The sequence below is a fragment of the Delphinapterus leucas genome, chromosome 4 (genome assembly GCF_059928025.1).
Source record: "Delphinapterus leucas isolate spDelLeu-1000000601 "Yukka" chromosome 4, BTC_Dleu_Yukka2, whole genome shotgun sequence".
Taxonomy (NCBI): domain Eukaryota; kingdom Metazoa; phylum Chordata; class Mammalia; order Artiodactyla; family Monodontidae; genus Delphinapterus; species Delphinapterus leucas.
In genome coordinates, this window is record NC_143132.1 from 55,324,899 (window position 1) to 55,344,238 (window position 19,340).

Here is a 19,340-nt window from a genome sequence, read left to right on the forward strand (position 1 = left end):
GTTTGGCTAATGGTCTATCAATTTTGTTTATCTTCTCACAGAACCAGCTTTTAGTTTTATTGATCTTTGCTATCGTTTCCTTCATTTCTTTTTCATTTATTTCTGATCTGATATTTATGATTTCTTTCCTTCTGCTAACTTTTGGTTTTTTTGTTCTTCTTTCTCTAATTTCTTTAGGTGCAAGATTAAGTTGTTTATTCGAGATGTTTCCTTATTTCCTCTTTGATTTCTTCAGTGATCACTTTGTTATTAAGTAGTGTATTGTTTAGCCTCCATGTGTTTGTATTTTTTACAGATCTTTTCCTGTAATTGAGTTCTAGTCTCATGGCATTGTGGTCGGAAAAGATACTTGAAACAATTTCAGTTTTCTTAAATTTACCAAGGCTTGACTTGTGACCCAAGATATGATCTATCCTGGAGAATGTTTCATGAGCACTTGAGAAAAATGTGTATTCTGTTGTTTTTGGATGGAATGTCCTATAAATATCAATTAAGTCCATCTTGTTTAACGTATTATTTAAAGCTTGTGTTTCCTTATTTATTTTCATTTTGGATGATCTGTCCATTAGTGAAAGTGGGGTGTTAAAGTCCCCTACTATGAATGTGTTACTGTCGATTTCCCCTTTTACAGCTGTTAGTATTTGCCTTATGTATTGAGGTGCTCCTATGTTGGGTGCATAAATATTTACAATTGTTATATCTTCTTCTTGGATCGATCCCTTGATCATTATGTAGTGTCCTTCTTTGTCTCTTCTAATAGCCTTTATTTTAAAGTCTATTTTGTCTGATATGAGAATTGCTACTCCAGATCTTTTGGTTTCCATTTGCATGAAATATCTTTTTCCATCCCCTTACTTTCAGTCTGTATGTGTCTCTAGGTCTGAAGTGGGTCTCTTGTAGACAGCAAATATATGGGTCTTCTTTCTGTATCCATTCAGCCAATCTGTGTCTTTTGGTGGGAGCATTTAGTCCATTTACATTTAAGGTAATTATCGACATGTATGTTCCTATTCCCATTTTCTTAATTGTTTGGGGTTCGTTATTGTAAGTCTTTTCCTTCTCTTGTGTTTCTTGCCTAGAGAAGTTCCTTTAGCAGTTGTTGTAAAGCTGGTTTGGTGGTGCTGAACTCTCTCAGCTTTTGCTTGTCTGTAAAGGTTTTAATTTCTCCATCAAATCTGAATGAGATCCTTGCTGGGTAGAGTAATCTTGGTTGCAGGTTTTTCTCCTTCATCACTTTAAATATGTCCTGCCAGTCCCTTCTGGCTTGTAGAGTTTCTGCTGAGAGATCAGCTGTTAACCTTATGGGGATTCCCTTGTGTGTTATTTGTTGTTTTTCCCTTGCTGCTTTTAATATGTTTTCTTTGTATTTAATTTTTGACAGTTTGATTAATATGTGTCTTGGCATGTTTCTCATTGGGTTTATCCTGTATGGGACTCTCTGTGCTTCCTGGACTTGATTAACTATTTCCTTCCCCATATTAGGGAAGTTTTCAACTATAATCTCTTCAAATATTTTCTCAGTCCCTTTCTTTTTCTCTTCTTCTTCTGGAACCCCTATAATTTGAGTGTTGGTGTGTTTAATGTCGTCCCAGAGGTCTCTGAGACTGTCCTCATTTCTTTTCATTCTTTTTTCTTTATTCTGCTCTGCAGTAGTTATTTCCAGTATTTTATCTTTCAGGTCACTTATCCGTTCTTCTGCCTCAGTTTTTCTGCTATTGATCCCATCTAGAGTATTTTTAATTTCATTTATTGTGTTGTTCATCATTGTCTGTTTCATCTTTAGTTCTTCTAGTTCCTTGTTAAATGTTTCTTGCATTTTGTCCATTGTATTTCCAAGATTTTGGATCATCTTTACTACCATTATTCTGAATTCTTTTTCAGGTAGACTGCCTATTTCCTCTTCATTTGTTAGGTGTGGTGGGTTTTTATCTTGCTCCTTCATCTGCTGTGTGTTTTTCTGTCTTCTCATTTTGCTTATCTTACTGTGTTTGGGGTCTCCTTTTTGCAGGCTGCAGGTTCGTAGTTGCCATTGTTTTTGGTGTCTGTCCCCAGTGGCTAAGGTTTGTTCAGTGGGTTGTGTAGGCTTCCTGGTAGAGGGGACTAGTGCCTGTGTTCTGGTGGATGAGGCTGGATCTTGTCTTTCTGGTGGGCAGGTCCACGTCTGGTGGTGTGTTTTGGGGTGTCTGTGGACGTATTATGATTTTAGGGAGCCTCTCTGCTAATGGGTGGGGTTGTGTTCCTGTCTTGCTAGTTGTTTGGCATAGGATGTTCAGCACTGTAGCTTGCTGGTCGTTGAGTGAAGCTGGGTGCTTGTGTTGAGATGGAGATCTCTGGGAGATTTTCGCCATTTGGTATTATGTGGAGCAGGGAGGTCTCTTGTAGACCAGTGTCCTGAAGTTGGCTCTTCCACGTCAGAGGCACAGCACTGACTCCTGGCTGCAGCACCAAGAGCCTTTCATCCACATGGCTCAGAATAAAAGGGAGAAAAAGTAGAAAGAAAGAATTAGTAGAGGAAGAAAGAAAGAGAAAGAAAGAAAGGAGGGAGGGAGGGAGGGAAGGAAGGAAGGAGGGAAGGAGGGAAGGATGGAAAAAAGAAAGAAAGAAAAAGTAAAATAAAGTAAGATAAAATATAATAAAGTTATTAAAATAATAATTATTAAGAAAAAACATTTTTAAAGATAAAAGAAAAAAAAAAAAAAGGACGGATAGAACCCTAGGGAAAAATGGTGGAAACAACACTATACAGACAAAATCTCACACAGAAGCATACACATACACATTCACAAAGAGGAAAAGGGGAAAAAATCATAAATCTTGCTCTCAAAGTCCACCTCCTCAATTTGGGATGATTCGTTGTCTATTCATGTATTCCACAGATGCAGGGTACATCAAGTAGATTGTGGAGCTTTAATCCGCTGTTTCTGAGGCTGCTGGGAGAGATTTCCCTTTCTCTTCTTTGTTCTCACAGCTCCCGGGGGCTCAGCTTTGGATTTGGCCCCGCCTCTGCGTATAGGTCGCCGGAGGGCCTCTGTTCTTCGCTCAGACAGGACGGGGTTAAAGGAGCAGCTGATTCGGGGGCTCTGGCTCACTCAGGCCCGGGGAGGGAGGGGCACAGAGTGCGGGGCGAGCCTGTGGCGGCAGAGGCCAGCATGACGTTGCACCAGCCTGAGGCACGTCGTGCGTTCTCCCCGGGAAGTTGTCCCTGGATCCCGGGAACCTGTCAGTGGCGGGCTGCACAGGCTCCCCGGAAGGGAGTTGTGGATAGTGACCTGTGCTCGCACACAGGCTTCTTGGTGGCGGCAGCAGCAGCCTTAGCATCTCATTCCCGTCTCTGGGGTCCGCGCTTTTAGCTCCGGCTCGCTCCCGTCTCTGGAGCTCCTTTAAGCAGCGCTCTTAATCCCCTCTCCTCGTGCACCAGGAAACAAAGAGGGAAGAAAAAGTCTCTTGCCTCTTCGGCAGGTCCAGACTTTTCCCCGGACTCCCTCCCGGCTAGCCGTGGCACACTAATCCCCTGCAGGCTGTGTTCATGCCGCCAGCCCCAGCCCTCCTCCTGCGATCCGACTGAAGCCCAAGCCTCAACTCCCAGCCCCGCCCGCCCCGGCGGGTGAGCAGACAAGCCTCTCAGGCTGGTGAGTGCTGGTCAGCCCTGATACTCTGTGCGGGAGTCTCCCTGCTTTGCCCTCCGCACCCCTGTTGCTGTGCTATCCTCCGCGGCTCCAAAGCTTTCCCCCTCAGCCACCTGCAGTCTCCGCCCACGAAGGGGCTTCCTAGTGTGTGGAAACCTTTCCTCCTTCCAGCTCTCTCCCACTGGTGCAGGTCCTGTCCCTATCCTTTTGTCTCTGTTTATTCTTTTTTCTTTTGCCCTACCCAGGTACGTGGGGGTTTTCTTGCCTTTTGGGAGGTCTGAGGTCTTCTGCCAGCGTTCAGTAGGTGTTCTGTAAGAGTTGTTTCACATGTAGATGTATTTCTGGTGTATCTGTGGGGAGGAAGGTGATCTCCGCGTCTTACTCTTCCGCCATCTTCCCGGAAGCCTCGGCATTTAATATTTAATTGAATTTATTTTTAGTATATTTCCTAGAAAAGCAATACATGTCCACTGTAGAAAGCTTTAAAAATAACCGACAAAAACTATTATCCAGAGAACCACTATTTAACGTATACCAAATCTTTATTCATTCAACAGCCATTTTTCAATACCTATTATATAACAGGTACTGCTTTAGATGTGAAACCTGTTCTTCAGAGTTAACATCCTTCTGTAAATTTAGTGATATGTCATTTCAGCCTGCTATGTGCAGAAATGTGTGTACTTTTAAAAAGGGACTATGCTTCTTAAAAGTAGCATTGTAATCTGATTTTTCTCCTGTAACATTAAAAGCTTCTTTTGATGCCATTGACCCATATTTTACAGTATTATCTTTAATGGTTGCAGAAGAATTATTTGTGTCAATGTACCATAGTTAATTTAATGAATCTCCTATAGGCAGACACTTTAATTCTTTCTTTTCCAATTCCTGTTTGTACTTAAAATCTGTAACTTGTATATTTTGCTTCTCTTTGATAGTATAACTCATATGACCTCCACATGACATGAAGGCACAGGCAGCTCTGTCTTTCTTCTTCATTCTTATACCATCTCTATGTGGATCTCAAGGTAAGCACCTTTATAATACACCCAAGTGTCAGTTGTTTGTATCATTAGATAGGAACATGAGCCACAGGGCAAGGGAGCTGTTTCCTCTGTAGCCATAGCTTGTCAACTTTTCTAACTTTTCTTCTATCTACTCTAAGGTTCTTTCTAATCTGTTATCTGCTACCAAATATAAAATCACTAGAAAGGCAAGTTTGATTGATTGGTTGATTTGGTTTTTTTTTTTAAGTGTAAGCTTGGTACTTACTTGACACTTGACAAAAGGCGTTATCAGCTTTGCTAGGCCCTGTGGCAGGCATTTTAAATTATCCAATGAAATATTAGAGGTGTTTAGTAGAGCAATTAGGGAGGTCGACAAAAACACTCCTTTTCTTTCCCACCTTTCCATGTCTTTCTTCTCAGCTTGATGCCACATTCCTCTAGCCCTTGGTACAGAGATAGACTAAATCTCTCTAAGGCAAAGGGGGACATAGAGTGGAAAGAGCCTCAGAGGAGGGGGCAGAGGAAAAAGACTTTGTGACAAGGCCATATGAACACCCGATTATCCCATCTAGGGTAGCTTTGACCAAGGTCAAAGGAGTTTAGTCCATTGTCCGTAAGATAAGGTCCTTTCCAGTGCAAATATCACAGAATTCATAGATAGGGCATATGATCTACTAAAATGTTTTGTGAATTGGTTAAAAAATCTGGATACTGCCTTCAGTGATTATGAAATGGGTAAGTAGATTTTCTTTGCAAAAACCTGATTGTGATGAGTCCATTTGCTTTTTAAAATCACCTCCTGAAGTTGACAGTAAAAAAATATATATAAATATATATATATATATACACACACACACACACACACACACATATACAAACTTATATATATTAGGAGGATTGGACCTCTACATTTATATCCAGAATAATATTCCTTAACTATATTTTGATGGACTCATAGTATATCCTGAGAGTTGTTTTAAAGCCAAAGTAAATGAATCACTTCATTTCCCCTTTTGGACTCCTCCTCTTATGTGCACCCTTTCTTGAAACTAATGTCTACATATTCCCAACAGACCCCTTAATGCAGCATTGTCTTCTACATGCTCCAAATATTTCCTAACCCAGCCAAGTTTATTCTATTCTTTTAGGGCCTGCTAGCTCCAGCTAGCTGGATAAACTAATTTGTTATTGTTATAGTAGGTGTTAAAAATGAATGTGTTCAGGAAATAAAAATCAACAGGAATCTTTAATTTATATAATATACATAATTTCCAGCAACTGTAGCAGGCCAGGATCAGAGGAGAGATGAGACTATTGATCAAGCATGGAACAAAGTTTCTATGCTTTATGCTGTTGTCAATTCTCATGGTTACATTGAATACAACAGATACTCGATTGAAATTGCAGACACTCAAACATAGAGCTTCATGGCTTGTTTCTAGTAATTAGACTAGCAAGTGTTCTTGATAGATGATGTGGTCTGTTAATGATCAGGCTGCTGACCTAGGATAGTTCTTCTAGGTAGTCCTGATATAACGCTTGATAAGCACCCATCACTAATTCTCTTCATAACTGCTCTTGTTTTTAGATACGTTCTTTTTAGCTTCCTTAAGTCATGTTCCTATGAGTGAGCAAATAGTCATTGGAAGACTTGATGAAGGTGTAATTCTCCCTTGCTCATTTGAGAGTGGGCCCGATGTTGTAGTTCACTGGAAGAATCAAGATAACTATGTTTACTCATACTACAAAGACAGTGACCAGTTGGAAAAGCAAGATCCCAGATATGTAAATAGGACATCCCTCTTCCTTGGTGAAATTCACAATGGGAATGCCTCCCTATCTTTCAAAAGATTAAAGCTTCAGGATGAAGGAACTTACATATGCTACGTGGGAACATCACTTGGAAAAATCATAAACAAAGTGATACTAAAAGTGGGAGGTAAGTGTACATATACCATTTTATAAAACATGACAATGATACCATTCCATGTTTTCTGTAATGCCTTCTTCTTAATTTAATATGCTATGGGCTTCCTTCCAAGATAATACATACAAACTACCTCATTATTTTTAATGCATAGTGTCTCATAGTTTAGACATGCTATAATTGATGCACCCGTTCCTCCATTAGTAAGTATTTAGGTATTTCTAGTGTTTTACGTTACAAAAAATGTTGTGATGAACATCCTTATATTTAATACTGGGAAATGGTCTGAAACAAAAGCATCAGAAGTAAAATTTTAATATGGCACTTATACCAGCAGCAAAAGAGTATACATTTTCCCCTTAAGTCTTATCAACACCTAATATTACCCATCTTAAGACATTCTGCCAATATGATAGCTTAAAAATATTGAATTGATTTAAATTACATTTTTCTGTTTTCTAAATGAAGTTAATTGTAATACTATATGCTTTCCTCCTGTTTGTATTAACTTCATTTATCTAATCATTTATTTATTGGGAGGGGCATTTTCTAATGGGTTGTTTTATCTAGCTCATGTTCTTTCTCCCTCTGTTCCATTTATCTGCTTCAGACCTTGACTCAGAAATCTAAGAATTATGGGTAAACAAAGAATCAAAAAGGCTCTGAGTCAGTACCTGAAGAGTACAAACTGCTGTGTGAACTCTAGTTTATCAGCTTTGACACCCACATTTTGACTGCTCAGTGAGGCCATTAGATTTTTTTCTAGAATTCTTTCTAGAGAATTGAGCTTGCTAGTTGCTATGTATCCATACATGCTCTTTTTTCCTTGTAGATCACCGGACTATATCTTAAGGTTCTACAGAGTTTTTGCTGTTTTTCCTTTCAGAAACTGCCAAGTTTTGCTCGCAAAGCTTAGCTTTTCATTTCATGGATATTAAAATAATGTGTTCTGCGCAGATGGGCTAAAAAGAAGCTAATGACAGTTCCTCACGTGCCCTTCTTTCTCCCACATAGCTTTTGTCACACCTGTGATGAAGTATGAAAAGAACACCACAAACAGCTTCTTAATATGCAGTGTATTAAGTGTTTATCCTTATCCAATTATCACATGGAAAGTGGATAATACACCAATCTCTGAAAACAATAAGGAAGAAATCGGATCTTTGGGTCCTTTTTATATTAACAGTAGAGTAAATATTACAGGATCAAATTCATCTTATCAATGTGCTATTGAAAACACATTGCTGAAGCAAACATGGACAGGGAGATGGACAATGAAAGGTAGGCTCCACAAGGCTTTCTGTGTACCTGTGCTGTCAGAGATTGGGAGGGAATGGGGTTTGATTTACAGGTTAAGAGAAGAACACAAAGGAAGGAAATGCATTTGCAGCAGTTAGAAGACCAGGACTGGAGTCCCAGATATAATATTACTGGCTCTGTTACCTCACGCAATCATTTTTACTTCTGAGCGCTGGTTCCTGGTTGGTAAAATGGAAGTAATTCTTACCTTGCAAGGTGTTTATGAGTTGAAGGAAAACAGTTGTGAAATGGAAAGCAGAAAATACATCCATGAACATTACTATATTTCTCTATGGTTCTTCTACATAGAATTTTCTACCTGCATTGGACTTTAGAAGGTCAGAGGAGAAGGAAAGGATACTTGTTTCCCAGCAGGTCACAACCTCTGATTCTTGCCAGTTTTTCAACCAACAGAAATTAGTATTGCTTCTGTTTAGTCTCTTTCTGTTTAGTCTTCTTAAGTAGTATTAGCCCATTAATCTTTATCAACACCTCTACTCCTTCCTCTCATTTATTTGAACAAACTCAAACTCTCACCAGTCTCTATATCTATAAGCTACTGTTTAAGAAGAGTTTAAGGAGAAGAAAAATTAATTTGGCACCATTTGTCTAATTCTGAGGAAAATTATCAATATTCTTTTATACTTCACTAGAAGCAAAGCAAATTTTTTCTGTAAATCTCTATTATATGGTGAAAGTGGAGGTTAGCTTTCCTTTTTGGCCTTCTCTTCCCCTGAGTTTCTTTTTTATAATATTTAAATTTATTGAAGTATAGTTGACTTACAATATTATATTAGTTTGGGGTATAAAACATAGTGATATTTTTATAGATTACACACCATACAAAGTTATTATAAAATATTGACTATATTCCTTGTGCTGGACATTACATCTTTGTGACTTATTTATTTTGTAACTGAAAATTTGTATCTCTTAATCATCTTTAACTATTTCGCTTCTCTTCCCATCCCTCTCCCTTCTGGTAACCACTAGTTTGTTCTCTGTATCTGTGAGTCTGTTTCTGTTTTACTATGTTTGTTTTTTAGATTCCACATATAAGTGAAAACATACAGCATTCGTCTTTATTTCTCTACTTATTTTACTAATTATAATACCCTCCAGGTCCATCCATGTTGTCACAATAGCAAGATTTTATTCTTTATTTATGGCTTGGTAATATTCTACTTTGTGTGTCTGTGTAACTCAAATCTTCTTTATCCATTCAGCTGTCAATGGGCACTTGGTTGCCTACATATCTTGGCTATTGTAAATAATTGTTCTATGAGCTATGAACATTGGGGTGTTCTTTTTGAATTAGTGTGTTTGTTTTCTTCAGATAAATACGCAGGAGTCAAATTTCTGGATCATATGGTAGTTCTATTTTTAATTTTTGAGGAACCTCCATCATGTTTTCCATAGTGACTGCACCAATTTAAATTCCCACCAACAGTGCACAAGGATTCCCTTTTCTCCACATCCTCACCGACACTTGTTATTTGTTGTCTTTTTGATAACAGTGATTCTGACAGGTGTGAGGTGATATCTCACTGCAGTTGCATTGATTTGCATTTCCCTGATGATTAGTGATGTTGAACATCTTTTCATGTGCCTGTTGGTCATCTGTATGTCTTATTTGGGAAAATGTCTACTCAGGCCTCTGCCCATTTTTAAAAATCAGATCTTTTTTTGTTTGTTTGTTTCATATTGAGTTGTATGAGTTCTTTATATGTTTTGGATATTAAACCCTTACCAGGTATTATATCATTTACAAATATCTTCTACCTTTCAGTGGGTCACCTTTCAGTTTTACTGATGGGTTCCTTCCCTGTGTAAAAGTTTTAAAATTTGATTAGGTCTTATTTGTTTATTTTTGCTTTTGTTGCCCTTGCCTGAGGAGACAGATCAAAAAAGTATTGTTAAGACTTATATCAAAGAGCATACTACCTATATTTTCTTCCAGGAATTTTATGATTTCAGTTCTTACATTTAAGTCTTTAACTTGTTGTGAGTTTATTTTTGTATATGGTATGAGAAAATATTCTAGTTTTATTCTTTTACATATAGCTGTCTAGTTTTCACAACACCACTTATTAAGGAGACTGTCTTTTTTCCACTGTATATTTTTGCCTCCTTTGTCGTAGATTAATTGACCATAAGTGCATGGGTTTATTTCTGGGTGCTCTATTCGGTTCCAGTGATCTATGTGTCTGAGCTCTGTGCCAGTACCATACTATTTTGATTACTATAGCTTTGTAGTGTAGTTTGAAGTCAGGGAGCATGATAACTCTAGCTTTCTTCTTTCTCAAGTTTTTTTGGCTATTTGGCCAAAAAAATCACTAATCATCAATAATTTGTGTTTCCACACAAACTTTAGAATTATTTGTTCTAGTTCTGTGAAAAATGTCATGGGTATTTTGATAGAGGTTGCATTGGATCTGTAGATTGCTTTGGGTAGTATGGACATTTTAACAATGTTAACTTTTTCCAATCCATGAACACAGAATAGCTTTCCATTTATTTGTATTGTTTTCAATTTCTTTTATCAGTGTCTTACAGTTTTCAAAGTACAGGTCTTTCATGTCCTTGGTTAGATTTATTCCTACATATTTCATTCTTTTTTATTTAATTATAAATAAGACTTTTCTTAATTTCTCTTTCTGATATTTTTTTATTAATGTACAGAAACAACTGATTTTTTGTACATTGACTCTGTATCCTGCAAATTTATTGAATTTGTTTATTCTAATAGCTTTTTGGTGGAGATTTTGTGGTTTTTTATGTATGGTATCATGTCATCTGCAAATAGCAACAATTTGAATTCTTTTCTTCTAATTTGGGTTGCCTTTTTTTTTTTTTTCTTGTCTGATTGCTGTAGCTAGGATTTCCAATACTATGTTAAATAGAAGTGGCAAGAGTGGCATCCTTGTCTTGTTCCTGATCTTAGAGGAAAAGCTTTCAGCTTTTCACCCTTGAGTATGACGTTACCTGTGGGTTTGTTATATATGGCCTTTTTATGTGAATGTATGTTCTCTCCAAACCAACTTTGTTGAGAGTTTTTATCATAAGTGGTTGTTGAATTTCGTCAAATGCTTTTTCTGCATCTTTTGAGATGATTATGTGATTTTTATCCTTTGCTTTATTAATGTGGTATATCAGATTGATTGATTGATTAAACCATTGATTGATTAAACCATCCTTGCATCCCTGGGAAAAATTATACTTGATCATAACATATGATCCTTTTAATGTGTTGTTGAATTAATTTGGCTTACAATATTTTGTTGAGGATTTTTGAATCTATGTTTTTTGGGGATATTGGCCAGTAATTTTAATTCTTGTAGTGTCTTTGATTGGTTTGGTATCAGGGTAATGTGGCATTGTAGAATGTGTTTGGAAGTGTTCTCTCCTCTTCAATTTTTTTGAATAGTTTGAGAAGGATAGATATTAACTCTTCTTTAAATATTTGGTAGAATTCTCCTGTGAAGCCATTTCATCCTGGACTTTTGTTTGTTGGAATTTTTTTAGTACTGATTCAGTTTCATTACTAGAAATCAGTCTGTTCAGCTTTTCTATTTCCTCCTAAATTAGTCCTGGAAGAGTATAAGTTTCTAGGAGCTTATCCATTTCTTCCAGGTTGTCCTATTTGTTGATGTATAACTGTTTATAGTATTCTCTGATGATTGTATTTCTGTGATATTGGTTGTAACTTCTCCTCTTTCTAATTTTATTTATTTAGCACATCTCTTTTTCTTGATGAGTCTGACTAAAGGTTTTTCCAATTTTGTTTATCTTTTCAAAGAAACAGCTCTTAGTTTCATTGATCTTTTCTATTGTTTTTTGGTCTCTACTTCATTTATTTTCACTCTGACCTTTGGTATTTCATTTCTATACTAGCTTTGGTCTTTATTCATTTTTCTTTTTCTATATCCTTTAGAAAAGATACATCATTTGAGATTTTTCTTGTTTCTTGAGGTGGGCCAGTATTGTGATATACTTCCCTCTTAGAATTGCTTGTGATGCATCCCATAGATTTTGGAACATTGTGTTTCTATTTTCATTTGTCTCAAGGTGTTTTTTGATTTCCTCTTTTATTTCTTCATCGACACTTTGTTTTTTAGTAGCATATTGTTTAGTCTCCACGTTTGTGCTATTTCCAGTTTTTCTGTAATTGATTTCTAGCTTTATACTATTGTAGTCAGAAAAGATGCTTGATATGATTTCAGTCTTCTTAAATTTATTGAGACTTGTTTTATAACCTAGCATTGTGACCTATCCTGGAGAATGTTCCATGTGAAGTTGAAAAGAATGTATATTCTGATGTTTTTTTGTATGGAATGGTTTCTAGTTATCTATTAAGTCCATTTAGTCTAATGTGTCATTTAAGATCATTTGCTTATCTGGGAAACTATTTCTTCAATTGTGAATGATAACCTTCCTTGGTCGAGTAACCTAGGTTGTAGGGTTCTTCCCCTTTCAGAATTTTAAATATATCATACCACTCCCTTCTAGCCTGCAAAGTTTCTGCTGAAAAATTAGCTGATGGTCTTATAAGAGTTCCCTTTTATGTGACTCTTTGTTTTTCTCTTGCTGCCTTGAAAATTTTTTTGTCTTTAACTTTTGCCATTTCGATTATGATATGTTGGTGTAGATCTCTTTGGGTTCATCTTGTTTGGGACTCTTTGAGATTCCTGGACCTGAATATCATTTTCCTTCTTCAAATTAGGGGAATTTTTAGCCATTATTTCATCAAATATGTTTTCTACCCCTTTCTCTCTTCTCCTTCTGGGACACCTATAATATGAATGTTAGTATGCTTGATGTTGTCCCAGAGGTCCCCTTAAACTACCCTCATTTTAAAAATGTATTTTTTCTTTTTTGTTGTTCTGATTGGGTGGTTTCCACTATTCTATCTTCCAGGTCACTTACACATTCTTCTGTATTACCTAATCTGCTCTTGATTCCCTCTAATTTTCATTTCAGTTATTATATTCTTCAGCTCTTTTTTATATTTTCTAATTCTTTGTTGAAGTTCTCACTGTGTTCCTCTGTTCTTTTATTGAGTTTGGTGAGCATTTTTTGTTGTTGTTTTTTTTTGCCGTACTCGGGCCTCTCACTGTTGCTGCCTCTCCCTTTGCGGAGCACAGGCTCCGGACGCACAGGCCCAGCGGCCATGGCTCACAAGCCCAGCCGCTCCGCGGCACATGGGATCCTCCCGGACCGGGGCACAAACCCGCGTCCCCTGCATCAGCAGGTGGACTCTCAACCACTGCGCCACCAGGGAAGCCCCTGGTGAGCATTTTAATGACCATTGCTTTGAACTCTTTATCAGGTAAACTACTTATCTCCATTTCATTAGGGTAGTTCTTTCATTTGGGACATATTTCTCTGTCTTTTCAATTTGTTCAACTCTCTGTTTGTGTTTATAAAATTAGGCAAGACAATTACCTATCTCAATCTTGAAGGTATGTCCTTTTGTGAGAGTCTCCCTATGCAGTCTCCGTGTGTCCAGTGGCTTTGGTGGGAGAGCTGGATATGAAGCAAGCATGGAGAGGGGCCTTTTCTGGGGCACACCAGGGCTATCACTGGCACGGGCTGGAGCTGGGGGGTGGGGTGAGCTAGAGTTGGAGCCTGGTATGGGGCTTCTCCTGAGGTGTGTGGGGGCTGCTGCCTTGGCGAGGGGTGGGGACTAGAGCTGAGCCAATCACAGGCCAGGGCTTCTTCTGGGGCATGCTGGGGGTGCAGCCTTGGTAGGTGCAGGCTGGAGCCAGGGGGGCTAGAGCTGGAGTCTGGCACAGGCCAGGGCTTTTCCTGGGGCATATGAGGACTACTGCCTTGACAGGGGTGGAGCTGGAGCAGTGCAGGGTCTCCCTCATGGGTGTGGGTCCTGACTAGATCACTTCTCTTCCCCTCCTATTCACCTTGGTGTATTTTTTTTTTTTATATCCTTAGTTATAGATGAGCCATTCTGCTGGTCTTCAGGTCATTCTCAGAGAGAGTTGTTCTATATGTAGCTGTAGTTTTAGTGTGTCTGTGGGAGGAGGTGAGCTTAGGGTCCTCCTACTCTGCCATCTTGGTCCTGCCTCTACCCCTGAGTTTCAAATTCTCAAAATATTCACCAAGAAGACACTAAAAATATGAATTATTCACTACCTTTATATGATGTCAATAGTGTGAGCAGCCAGTGTTCTCTGTTCATCAGCCAGGCAGCAATGGAAACATGGGAAAGGGTTGAAAATATTAAATTGCAAATATTTTCTAAGGAAAATCATAATTTCTCATGTTTATTCAGAAATGAGTATCCTGGAGTTCCAACAGTTCCTGAGGCTCAGCGTTATTTTGTCTTGTTGAGGATCTATTACGTACCAAGCTTTGTCACTCTCAGACTGTGAACTTAAGAACCGGATGTGTACTAGATGCTGTGGACTCTTACTTCTGGATCCACAGCATCTAGTACAAACATGTAAAAATAAAACTAAACCAGGAGTAGCATACAAAGAGAGTGAGTAACTCTGTTCACCATGGTTGGGTATGGATCAGGTTTTTACAGAACATATGCTTAAGGAAGTTGCATAAGGGCAGAATTTTAAAAGAGCAGTAGGAAATTCCAGGAGAACATAGGCATTCCAGGCAAAAAACATACTGTACACAAAAGCACAGAGGAGTAAATATTGCTTGAATTTGTGGAAATATAAATGGTTGAGGGTTAAACTGAAGTATCAAAAGATAAGCCTAGAGTAGAAGGCAAAAACCAGATCAAATGGCTTCATCTTGCTGAAGAGCTTGAGCCAGCCCTGGAGGTAGTATGGAGCCAAAGAAGGATATGAAATATTGGAGCGACTGGAAGTGGCATTTTAGATGGCTTGCTTTGGCATCACTCTCGCACAGGTGGACTGCAAAGTAGGTATGTCTAGAACCAGGGAGAACAATTCATGGTAGTCCATAGAGGCCAGCTGACAGAACTAGAGAATAGGAAGGACAAGATGGAGTTAGCTCTGGAGGGACAAGCTAAGAATACCCAGCAGAGTCCCTGTTCTAAGAGCTCGGTCCAGTGAGGAATTACCTGCACAGTTAGAAATATACTTCTTACGTGCAAGAAAAGAGACTCTGTCTTGAAAGAGAGATTAAGAAGTGGTTGAGACCATGAAATTAGCAGAGACTGCCACGGTGTAGATAGTGACAAGGACGTAACTCCAGCACTCATGAGGTCAGCAGAGGAAGATCACTGAGTTTAAAAGGCTGATAACCATAGCAACATTCTTGAGTGATCACCGTCAGGCTGTAGGAGTTAAAAACCAGGTGTGTCACCTCCCTAGCTGGCCCAGGCTTAGGTCTCCTGAAGCCTAAGCTTAACCTTGGTGGGAGACTTTGAAATAGTGGTAGTAAAGCTTTTAATAAACTCCACAGTACAAATATCTCATTGCTTTCCAAAAGGTATTTTCAAAGATATTTCTAGGTGTAACTTAGAAAATTCATTTGAAAATTTTGTTTTCATTAATCTTTACTTTTCTATTCTGTTTTTAGATGGCCTTCGTAAAAAGCAAAGGGAAAACGTTTCACTCTCGTGTAAACATGAAAACAGTTTTTTCCTACCAAATGAAGATTTCAGGGTCACTTGGTCCAGGGTGGACAGTGGGAATTCTTTGGTCCTGGCTCAATTTCTGAACTCCTCACAAGAAACAATTATCAATGAACCCCTACTTTCACGGAACAAAGATCTGATAAACCTGCATGACTTCTCTTTGACTTTGAAGGATCTTCGTCTTTCAGACAGTGGAGAATACCTGTGCAACATTTCTTCAAGCAAATATACTTTACTCACCATCCAAACACTGCATGTAGGTAAGTTACAAGTAGGGTTGCATAATGGGTTTCGGGTACAGCGTTAGAGATTGTGAACATCAAACAGGAAAACTAGGTTGCCATTTCAAGAATACCTTTGAATAGAATTTCTGAAAATACTGTCTACAGGGATGCTTCCAGTCAAGACAATCTCCTTCCTTCAACCACAGGCAAGTCTTGCATTGAAAAAAAAAAAAAGAAATTACTCCCAGAAGATTTCCTTTTTAGGGTTTCAGGGCTTCAGAAATGAAGAGGGAACCTATATGTTTTGTTACTCTGTGGGCTGAGCATCTTCAGTTCCTGCTTACCACTGTGCCTCAGGGTCTGGGTTTGGGGAGTTGAAGCTGTGTAGGTACAGGAGGAAGTTAGAATTTGGACTCTGCTGGATGCTGGGGAAGCATGGTCTGTGAATCTGGTGAAAACAGTTACCAAAGGGCATTTGAAACATTACGTGTATGCCTGATTCGGCTCATTTTTTTTTTTTTACCTCTATTGGTAGCTAACTGGTAAAACTCATTAATTAAAATATTTCTAGTCCAGTATCCATAGAGTCATAGACTGTGTACTCATGAAGTTGACTTTCAAGATGGGCTGATCACCCTTACCCTTAAGTGATCAACTTGACATCATGGGAGACCATGGCACTTCTCTTTCTATTCTTTATTAAAATATAAGTCAGTGGAACGTATGTTTTAGAAATATTTTTATCATTATAGTTATGAAAATTAGGAGAAATAACAGATTTGAAGGTTTGGAGATTCTATGTAGTGCGTTTTGGAGATAAGAATACAGAGTTGTCCTTGGGTCAAGGACAACTTCAAATAGATAGAAACTTCAAGACACTGAGTGATAACACTCCCTTTGCAGAGTTGCTACTTTGAGGGTACTGAAAACTGAGATGCAGATGAAGCTCCTGTTTTTCCCCAAAATAGGACTGTCACTTTTACATAAAATACAGTTAAGCTTTAATTCTATTTTCTTAAATGTTGGATTCATTTTGGAGTTTAGAAAAATAATCAGGAAGAAACAGTCTGAAGACCACATCTGGCCCATCTTTCTAATTAGAGGTCTAATTTTCAGTTTACACAAAGTGAAGCAGGATGACCATTCCATCTCTGTCAAAGAAAAGCTTTTCAGAACCTCTCATTCTGAAGTAAAATACCGGTCAGTTGAGACTGCAAGAGGGTTTGCCCATACTTCCCCCCAGAAAGAGGTCTATAGCAGGAACTACCCCATCAGGGCAGGGAACAGGAGAAACACTCTTTCAAGGAAACTTGCTGTTCTGTACTGAATTGCAATTTTCTGCTTGCTGCCTTGCCCAGGAAATACTGCAGTATTTGAAAAGGAGGCCCAGATAGCGGGGCTTATGATTCCTAGAGTCTGGATCTTCTCTAGAAAGGTTGCACTGAATTGAATGAAATTAAATAATTCTTGCTAAATTTTGCTGCTGAATCAATATGTGATCTTGGACAAATCCCTTTACAGATGGGGGAACTGAGGGTCATGGATAAAGTAAGAAGCTATACATTGCAGAATTTTCTTCAGGAGGAAAAATATGCCTATGAAAACACTTTAGGAAGTCAACATTTCTACTTAATTACTCCTTCTCTATGTGGGTATAGAATTTCAGGATGACAAATGTGTGGAGAGATTAATGTTTTATTGGTTGTAAAACATTAAGTAAAAGTATATTCATAAAAATTGACATCCATTATACAGAGCTGTTCATTTTAAAGAAAAGCCATAATTATCTTCCCCCCTGAATTTGACCTCTGTTCTCTAGTGCTTGCTCCTTACTCTTTGGTAGAACATGGATTATAAGATTAGCTGGTTCTGACTTTGGTTACTCAAGGTCTCCAAGTTTCTGGCGTCTGAGTTCCCCACTTCCTTTAATACCAATTATAACAATGCTAGTTCCAACCAAGATGCTGAAAAGAGTTCTGGCTCCTCCAGTTATTCCTGAGGAGCTCCAAGCACTATTGGTTATCCTGGTGGTCACCTGTCACCTTTTACTCAAGACCATGGCTCCTACTCAACTCTTCTCATCCCCTCTGCACTGCTCATCTCTGTCCCTCTAGGATCCAGCCTTGTCCAAGCCAAGGGTACACTGCAACCTCCCTTCATCCCCCAAGGAATACACTAGGCTGAGGCTAGTTTGTAGTCATAATTATTCCTTTGTAAAAGTGTGTTGATTATCTTATTACAATAAAAAACAATAAAGACTTAAAATACATAGAAGACTCATTGTCTCTCAAGTTTTCAGACTTTTTCTCTCCTGACTCTCATCCCCACTAGGCCCCAAATTGGTTAATATCACAGCTTTGGCAGGTTCCCCACAATAGACGCATTGAGGTTGGGAGTTATTATTTATGCTCATGAACAACTCTGGTCCAGACAGGGCTGCTGTTCATATCTTTAATGGGTCTTTTCACTAGGAAGAGTTTTTTCACTAATATGAAATCTGTCTCCCATCCAGAACGCAGAAATAGCTAGTTATAAAATTAGTAAACATACTCTACTCACCATCTATACATTTTCTTTTATTTTCTGGTAACTTTTCTTCCAGCTTATAGACTTTTTGTTGAAGCAAGTCAAGAAACAGTTGTCGGAACAATTTCAACATTGGTGGCAGTCATGGCGGCAATTTTGTTGCTTTTACCTCTAGCTGTTAAATCAAGAAGATGCAGATATTACTACACAGGTAATATCTCATGGAGGATTTGGTCTTGTGCCTGGGTGTTCAGGTAGAGGTGTATCAAAGATAAACACCTGCAGCTGCACACCTGCACTGCTGCTAGGCATGTAAATAGATCTGAATTTTCTGCAGAGCTGTTTTTAAACTTTTTCAAAAATTCTTTAAAAGGTGCCCACATTTCCACCTAACTATTTACTTCTAGGAAATTATCCTGAGTTAAATGGTCAGAGACACAGCAAGCTATATACAAGCACATCCATTGAATCACACTGCCAGTTTTTCATTGATTTTTTTTTTTTTTTTTTTTTTTTTTTTTGGCGGCACGCGGGCCTCTCACTGTTGTGGCCCTCCCGCCACGGAGCACAGGCTCCGGACGCGCAGGCTCAGCGGCCAAGGCCCACGGGCCCAGCCGCTCCGCGGCATGTGGGATCCTCCCGGACCGGGGCACGAACCCGCGTCCCCTGCATTGGCAGGCGGACCCCCAACCGCTGCGCCACCAGGGAAGCCCCATTGAATATTTTAATAATAACAGGAAATTGATTAAATGAATTGAAAGTCACGTGTTATTTAAGTTGTTTTATTTCTCTTTTTTCTACTAAAGAGAGAAAATTTAGATATGGCAGTAAAATAATACACAGGATGATCTGAATTATCTTGCATTGAAAAATAGCTGGAAAGAAGCCAAAACGTTCTTTGCCTTTGTAGAGAGGTACTACACATCTCTCCACCACACATCTGCCCAGGTACTTCTATTATGTCTGGACGTCCTTAAGTCCCTGGGCTCTGTTTTCGCTTTCTTTGAGTTTCGCCTACAGTTGCTACTGCTCAAAACAGCATTGTCCTTGATGGGCTATTTTATTTTAATCCTTGTTAAGTTTTTAAAAAAACTGTTTTCTAAGTTTTCTGCTAGAAAACTGTGTTACTTATAGCAGTTTAATTACTTGTAG

The 19,340-nt window shown here is 38.6% G+C and overlaps 1 protein-coding gene across 1 annotated transcript; it reads left to right on the plus strand.

The window, feature by feature from the left end:
• The first annotated feature begins 3,392 nt into the window (after positions 1 to 3,392).
• On the plus strand, positions 3,393 to 18,939 carry HHLA2 (HHLA2 member of B7 family). The gene is made up of 5 exons (XM_022596694.2): positions 3,393 to 4,654; positions 6,222 to 6,572; positions 7,575 to 7,841; positions 15,381 to 15,698; positions 18,265 to 18,939. The coding sequence occupies exons 1-5, from the start codon at positions 4,591 to 4,593 to the stop codon at positions 18,444 to 18,446; spliced, it is 1,182 nt and encodes a 393-aa protein (XP_022452402.2). The 5' UTR covers positions 3,393 to 4,590; the 3' UTR covers positions 18,447 to 18,939.
• Positions 18,940 to 19,340: the final 401 nt, after the last annotated feature.